The sequence below is a fragment of the Carassius auratus genome, unplaced genomic scaffold, assembly GCF_003368295.1.
Source record: "Carassius auratus strain Wakin unplaced genomic scaffold, ASM336829v1 scaf_tig00012233, whole genome shotgun sequence".
Classification (NCBI taxonomy): domain Eukaryota; kingdom Metazoa; phylum Chordata; class Actinopteri; order Cypriniformes; family Cyprinidae; genus Carassius; species Carassius auratus.
This window is the reverse complement of record NW_020524272.1, coordinates 1-8,257: the sequence shown is the minus strand read 5'-3', so window position 1 is coordinate 8,257 and position 8,257 is coordinate 1. Positions and strand designations below refer to the sequence as shown.

Genomic DNA, 8,257 nt, shown 5'->3' with positions numbered 1-8,257 from the left:
TTTGGTTTTGATCTGTTAACATTTTTACCGTTTCATTAATTGCTTGTTCCTTATAACTGTTTTACAGTTTAATCTAGCAGAAAAGCCTGTGATGGGGCATGTTGTCAAAAAAGGACAACATGTGAACTTTATTTACATGTGCAATAAATCAGTATGTCTAACACCTTTTTTCTTGCAGTCATGATTCATATCGTTTAAGAGTTCCTACACCAACTGACTTTAGAAAATAAGCACCCTGAGAAATATTCACTGCAGTAAAAATGACGAAACAGTTCCTGTCGCCCAATAACATGGGCTTGAATGAACACTGCACTCTACAATACCCACCTGAAGAGCTTGTGGTTTGGTTTAGTCTTCTTGTGATGATCACTCACACCTTCATTCATGCAAGCAGACCACAGAACGCAGAGATGCCATCTCAGATGTATTTAATAAATTAAAACCAGATACAAAAAGAAAACAAAAAACCTAATGTACATCTGCCTCCTCTGTCTCTCCCTTTGTTCTCACTCTGTGATTCGCTAGTAAACAAACACGATAGAACAGCCCTCGTCCACCGATTATGACACATTCTGGGCCCGTATGTAATGTAACACACATGCTACATGTCGGCAAGCAACTGGGCGGGAAACGAAAAAGAGAGAGAGAGACATGCAGTATTTGTTTAAAGGGATTATTTGCCTTAAAATTACAATCTGATACATTTATTCAAGCCATCAAAGATGTACGAGAGTTTGTTTTTTTCATAAGAACAGATTTGGAGAAATGTAGCATTCCATCACGTGTTCACCAATGGATGCTGAATGGGTCCCGTCAGAATGAGAGTCTAAACAGCTGATAAAAGCATCACAATAATCCTTTTCACTTCACGAGACTAGAATTAATGGACTGGAGTGGCGTGGATTATTGTGATGTTTTTATCAGACTCTCATTCTGACGGCACCCATTCACTGCAGAGGATCCATTGGTGACCAAGTGAAGGAATGCTACATTTCTCCAAATCTTTTCCTATGAAGACTCCAACTCATCTACATTTTGGAAGGTCTGAGAGTGAGCAGAAATTCAGAAATCTTGGGTGAACTCTTCCTTTAATAACTCGTTTTAAAAGCACTTCAAATTTTTAATGGTACCATGATGTGTGTGCATGCACCTACTGACATTAAAAGGACAGTTTAACCAAAAATGAATCTCATGTCAATCTACACCTGTACAACTCTATTCCTTCAGTGAAACACAAAGAAGAATTTCTAAAGAAAAATGTGCAGGTTATGAACGTCATGATGGTGGGTAAATGATGACAATTAATTCATCTTAGTGCATCGATCTCTCTCTTATTCGTTGTGTAACACCCGGTCTCTACAAGTCACCAAATATGCTGCTGACCTTCATAATAATCATTTTATAAAAAAAACGTCAACAAAATTTTTTGGCAGAACCGAGCGTAAGGGGTTAAACAGACAGAGAGATATAGTGGATAGATATAAAGCCACAGAGAAAAATCAGTCTGTATTGGTCCCTCTCTCTGTTAGCAGCACACGGACTCGTCACCCCACAGTTTACTAGATTATTATGTGCATTTATATATATTTAAATATATATATGTGTATATATATGCTTTTTATTTCAGTATCTCCAAAATAAAATTAAAAAACATTAAACTAACACTATTTCTTTGTTCAAACGGATGCAAATTATCACAAGGAAAACAGCCCAAGAGCCACGGAAGATCGAACGTGGGAGAATCAAAGAACGGTTTCCAGCGAACATGCCGTGAGATGCGGGGGGGGGATCGGATCGCCCTACGGAGACCCCAAAATCCAATGAGACAGTGGCTGAAAGAGAAAGAGCGAGAAGGACGAGGTGGAGGAAGATCCCGACTCTCAGACGGTCAGTTCTGACACTGGTCATTCACATCAGGAGATGAACTTCTTGGGTTTCCTCTCACTCTGTGTCCGTATGAGCGGCTGCTCAGTAGTCCGCGGCGTATTCGGTTCCATGAAGGCCACGGCACACCAAGGTAAACTCCTTCACAATGTCTTTCACTCGGCGCTTGTTCACTCGCTCCCTGAGAGAAAACAGAAAAAGAAATGGTTTTTCATTCTCAGATGATGGGTTTTCTGAGAATGTGTGCATGAAGACCTCAGCTGTACAGATGTCATATACAGGCCAAATTACTTGATATATTCAGTTATTGGTACCTGAAACTATTTTTTTAATCTGTAATAAAGATGAAAAAAGGGTAACTAACTGATAGAAAAAAAAGTATATAAATATTGAACGTATAAAAATGAGAAAAGCACATAATAAAAATGTCAAAACAGTAAGATTTAAAACTATTTTATAAATGAAATTAATATTTTTATTCAGCGGGATGCATTCAATTTATCAAAAGTGACATTTAAAATGTTACAAAAGATTTCTATTTTAAAATACATGCTGTTCTTTTGAACTTTCTATTCAGCAAAGAAAAAAACGTATCATGGTTTCCACAAAAATATGAAGCAGCTGTTTTCAATAATCAGAAATGCTTCTTGAGCAGCAAATCAGTATATTACAATGATTTCTGAAGATCATGTGACACTGAAGACGGGAGGAATGATGCTGAAAATTCAGCTTTGATCACAGGAATAAATTACATTTTAAAATATATTCAAACAGAAAACAGCTATTCTAAATTGTAGTAATATTTCACAATATTGATGTTTTTATTGTATTTTTGATCAAATAAATGCAGTCTTTGTCAGCAGAAGAGACTACTTTAAAAAGAATTAAAAATGTCCTTACCTGTTAGAATTTTAATAATGATTTAAAATTGTAACTAATGTTATGAAGAAGGTAATATTCACCGATAATGAACTCCTCTCACCTGAGCACCTGTTGGCTGAACGTGTCTTTCTGCTCGTCAGAGACGCGTGAGGATGGGAAGCCCGGTGAGCGCAGAGCTTCTTTGAGCCACACCGTCAGCAGAGCGAAGCAATGCTTGTTCAGACAGAAGAGCACCTCTGCAAACTGATCCATCAGACTGCGGGACGACTGACCGCCGATGGCCTGACCAAAGAACACAGCAGTCAGACTTTTGTGCTTTCTTGGTTTTGTTTTACAACATTCAGCAACCTTCATGTATTGTAGAAGCTCACCTCCAGAACAGCCAGCAGGAGGAGTTTACCATCTTCCTGCACGACCTGACCAACACGAGGAACGTCTGCACAGTGCGCTATTAGCTCCGTCTGCCGTCAACACAATTATACAGTTCAACATTGCTCATGGCTACGGTTTATGAAAGTATATTTAACAAGAGGTAAAGAGACACAAACTGAAGGTCAATACAGACAGAGCACTACATCTTCCATCAAAATTATACAAAACAATCAAGTCTCTTCAGCTCACCAGGGCTACATTTCTTTGATCAAAAGTACTGTTAATATAGTAATATTATCACAATAATTGTTTTTATTGCATATTTGATTTAATATATTTTAAAATGTGATTTATTCCTGTGATGTGCAGCTGTATTTTCAACATCATTCCTCCAGTCTTCAGGGTCACATGATCTTCAGAAATCATTCTGATATGCTGAGTTGCTGCTCCAGAAACATTTCTAGTGCTAATTAAATAGTTTTAATTAGCTTAATAGTTTTGTGGAAACCTTGTTTCATAGTTGAAAAAAAAAAAAAAATTATTGAGCAAGGATGCATTAAATTACCTGAAAAAGATGCTTCATGGTTTCCACAATTTAGAGCAGGGCAAAACTTGATTGTAACTTAATAGCAGATCAGTATATTAGAATGATTTCTGAAGATCATGTGACACTGAAGACTGGAGGAATGATGCTGAAAATACAGCTGTGCATCACAGAAATATATTACATTTTAACAATGTATTCAAACGGAAAGCTGGTAATTTAAACTGTAATAATATTTGGCAATATTACTGTTTGTACTGTATTTTTAATCAAATAAATGAAGACTTGGTGAGCATAAAAGACTTAATTATTACACTGAAACACTGTAATTATTCCAAACTTTTGACCAGTAGTGTATTCCTGTACTCCTTGGTGTGAATAATACTTCAGGTTATTATGATGATATCTGACTTACAAAGAAAAAGCAGGTCGATTTGACTGTCGGGGCTTCTGGGAATTTCAGTGACAGCACTCCTAAAGTGCCGAAACACAGCAGTTTTAAATATTACACAGGCTCGGACATTCACACACATTCATACTTGTTTTCTACATTTGAAACAGACTTACCACAGTGAAACACGGCTTTCACATCAAGACTCTCTGATAAGAATAAATCAGGCTTCCGTTTGAGGGCCTACGAATCAGACAGAGCCAATGAACAGAGCACATGACTTAAACCCCGCCCTGGAACCCTGTCAATCACTCCTGAGCCCCGCCCACCCTCCATCACTCACTCCCTACACCTGTCTAGCTCTAGAAAATCAACCAAACGTACATATTCAATGCAAACAGATCAGGTAGGTATAAGAAATCAACACCAAAGAAACTAAAATACTGAAATTTAACTCAATAGAAACTAAAGGTATGATGATTTTTCTCTCTTTAGCGTTCTCACTTGGTTTTCATCTGTTCGATCACTACTTTCTCTGCTCAGTTGGACTGAATGCAACAGAAATCTAAGTAACATGTACGATAAAGACAACTGATGCATTAAGAAACTCATTGAGGATGAGAGGATATTTGAGAAAGAGACAGAGAGAGAAATCGATAGAGAGGGAGAACTTCATGAGAAGACATAAACCAGAGAGCCAATTCATTTGAATCAATTGATCAATTCATTGAGATGAATTCATTTAGGCTTCCATCGGTTTTTAGGGCTGGAATGACACTGGGAGGGGTTTGTGGGATCTTGATCCTAACATTTATTCAGCAAAGATGCATTCAATTGATCAAAACAATGTGTAACTATTGGAATTGCTCATTTCTGTGGATGACACTTAAAACAAAATATGTGTGTATCAATATAAAGACAGATGTAGGTCATTACTATTAACATTTTATGCATTATTTTATTTATTTATAAATTAGTATACTGCAGATTTGCAAACATTTATTATCTATACGCTTAACATAATTTATTTTCAATTACTCAAAATCCTAAAGTTTGATTTCATTTCACTTTAAATCTTAGATGCTCAGTGCACTCTCAAATTCTTTTTTTAACTCACTTCTTTCTAGATGCAATGGCAAGAAGCATTGTGTCAAAAGACAATATATATATTGCTCAAGTGGTAGAGCATTGCTTATCAAGCAAGGTTGGGGGTTCGATTGCCCGGGAACACATGAAAGGTAAAAACTGATAGACTGAATGCACTGTAAGTCGCTTTGGATAAAAGCGTCTGCTAAATGCATAAAATTTAAACTTATATATTTATTATATATTATTTATCACAGAATTTACGCCAGCTACACTGTAGAAATGCTGTGAGATGCAACACGATCACAGCCAAGTTTGGATGTGTAATAAAGCAGGAATCAGGCAGGTGCCGGATCTTTGGACCTGAATGAGATGTACAGAGATTAGAGGGGTTGACTCTGGCCTGTGAGACTATTGGACAAAAGAACTGTCAATCATCCAATAGCGAAACCCCTCAGGTCAATTCCACTGCCCGAGCAAAACAAGGGTCTTTAAAGACCCTGTGACACAGGACAGAAGGGAAGAGAAGTAAGAAAGAAAGGGACAGAGAAAGAGAAGAGAGAAACCCAAAGTGAATGAAATAAGAAACCAAAAACACACCTGAGCTTGGAGTTGCATAAATGAATCAACAATATCAGGATGATCCCTGGGCCCTAAAATATAATAAAGATGAAACTTAAGAAATAATAAGAATAATAAGAATATATACAAACAGCAAAAAAACAGATCGAACAGTCATGTGGAACGGAAAAGTCAAACTGGACGGAAATAATCTCACGCGTGAGAGAAGTAGGGCAGAGAAAGAGGAGGGAACATGAACGACTTGAAGGCAGTTGCAAAAAACAAAAAGAGGAAAACAAAGGAAGACAGATCAATGAGTACGTTCTGAAGGGGAGAAACAAAGGAAAAGAAATAGAAGTAACGAGAGAAAGAAAAGAAACCTAAACAACAAAAGAAACAGTGGGTTTGGAGTGGGAACCCAGGAGGCACCTGTTACTGTGATGACACTTGTGTAGCTTGCTTTCTTTTTAGTGTGCGTTTTAGTTGTTTTCATTGTCTGTAAATTCAATTCAGACACCAGACTGGCCCGCTGCGGCTGGTGAGTGCTTGGTTCCCACCACCACCCCAGAAGAGCAAGGTAGTAGTCAGTCCCAAACTTTCCTCCCTTAGCTGTTCCCACACTCCAAACAAGACCCCGCCCCACAACCAGACCACACCCACCCGTCAAACCCCGCCCCTTCACAGAAAACAAACGACACACAAACACACAGGCCACGGGCAGGTCCTCTCGGCCATGACACCTGATCGGGACAAGAGTGTTATCGCTCACATTTCAGCTGGTTTGGAAACAATGTGGTTAAAACAAAAGAACGTGATGAATGACAAACAAGATGTGAGGGATGCAAGCAAGCTAGTGTGGAGACATGCAGGAGACAAAAAGGCAAATCAAATCAAATCAAATTAAGTGACTGTGTGTGTTTAGTAGGTCATTGTGTGTCACTGTGTCATGCTGGACAATTTTAGGCTGTTTTCAAACTTCTAGTAATTGGTCGGTCCAAACCAGAAAATGAAAATTTGGTCAAACAAGTCTTGACGTCTCTGTAATTGTGGAATTTACCAATGATTTCTGAGTAAAAACTGTTACAAAGTCCTACATCACATTTTTCATTGCAAGTCCTTTCATTAGATTTACATTCGTGATTGCATTACATTTCATTCCTTTGTATGTCTCTACATAAAGCAGAATGGCAATAAAGCTAACTTGACTTGAATCTACAAGCCTATCAAGCAAAAGAAAGCATGTTTTTCATTCAAGTCAACAAGAAAACTGGGTGGAAGTGGGTGCAATGATAAGAAAGCTCTAAGACAAGTTTAACCAGGTGCACTTAAGCAACAATCCCCAACGTATGAATGTTTAAACACAGCATTATTGGTAAGCAGTGGCTGCATTCATAATCATATTAATTCAAGCATGGCCTTATCAGTGATAAATTCAACCATGAATCTCGACTATATTTGTTTGCGATGGTTTGCTGATAGGGAATTAATACACTTACGCAACTTCTGGGCTATAATTGTAAGTCTTTTTTGTGTTTATAGAAAAACAAACATAATTTGAATTAGTATTAGGAATTTCACACTGTTATAGTTTGGCAGCAACCGTCCTGAGCTTTAACCAGCTAAACTTAATGTACTGTAGAAAGCGTTTCATTATATGCCAAATATAGTAAATCAAGAAACTAGATGATATATAATTAACCCTGAGAATGATCTAAAGCTCTCTCGATTTGTGTAATGTAAAAATAAATATCTCAAATAAGATTTTTTTAAATTAATAATAGTGATTATAATTTAAATTAAAAGTATTATAAGTTTAACCAATATTGTGTCAAATTAGATTAAAGCAATTACTGAAACTCAATAGTACATGTATTGACAGTGTGTGGTCCTATTTATCAATGTTCAGCAAAATTGACCAAGTGAAATCCAGTCATTTCAATGGGAATTTTTTTGTTACGATCACAAAATCTCACTTCTAAAAAAACTATTTACATTTGGTATTAAGGTCCATCTCAGGTGGTCCAATCACAAGTGGTGAGCACTCAATACAGATGTAAACAAGGTATGAACTATGTTATGGTCAATTCACATTCAGATCCATTTGTTGAATAAATGCTAATGTATCCTGATGTGCCCCTGACAAAAATGAAGCACCATCTACTCACCTGTCAATCAATCAGATCACCTGAAATGACTGTTTAATACCAGGTGTAAACCAGACAAAATGCATTCGGATCCAGATCAGAACCTCTAGTGTGAAAACGCCCTTCATCTAAGCATGTGTGAAACTCATGGGGTGGAAATGTCAAGCAGAACAGGATCAAAAGTCACCACACCATTTCAGAAACAAGAACCATTTCATAAGATCATGCCCATTTCTGAACTCTCTTTCTGTGTGTGTGGGTTTAAAAACAGATACATGCAAACAACTGACAGTAAAGATAGAAAAACCACATGATTTCCTTGGCCCTCTGCAGCTGGTCGTTCCCAGCATGCCTACCTTGCTGGAAGATGGTCAGAGTAACAGAAGTGACCAA

At 37.4% G+C, this 8,257-nt stretch overlaps 1 protein-coding gene across 1 annotated transcript; it reads right to left on the bottom strand.

Annotated features, from left to right (window-relative positions):
- Positions 1 to 411: 411 nt before the first annotated feature.
- Positions 412 to 8,251, bottom strand: LOC113073471 (importin-13-like). Its single transcript, XM_026246369.1, has 7 exons — positions 8,221 to 8,251; positions 5,760 to 5,812; positions 4,250 to 4,316; positions 4,098 to 4,156; positions 3,138 to 3,227; positions 2,867 to 3,048; positions 412 to 2,065 (listed from the first exon to the last, which is right to left on the bottom strand). The coding sequence occupies exons 2-7, from the start codon at positions 5,775 to 5,777 to the stop codon at positions 1,969 to 1,971; spliced, it is 513 nt and encodes a 170-aa protein (XP_026102154.1). The 5' UTR covers positions 5,778 to 5,812; positions 8,221 to 8,251; the 3' UTR covers positions 412 to 1,968.
- Between the last annotated feature and the right edge of the window lie 6 nt (positions 8,252 to 8,257).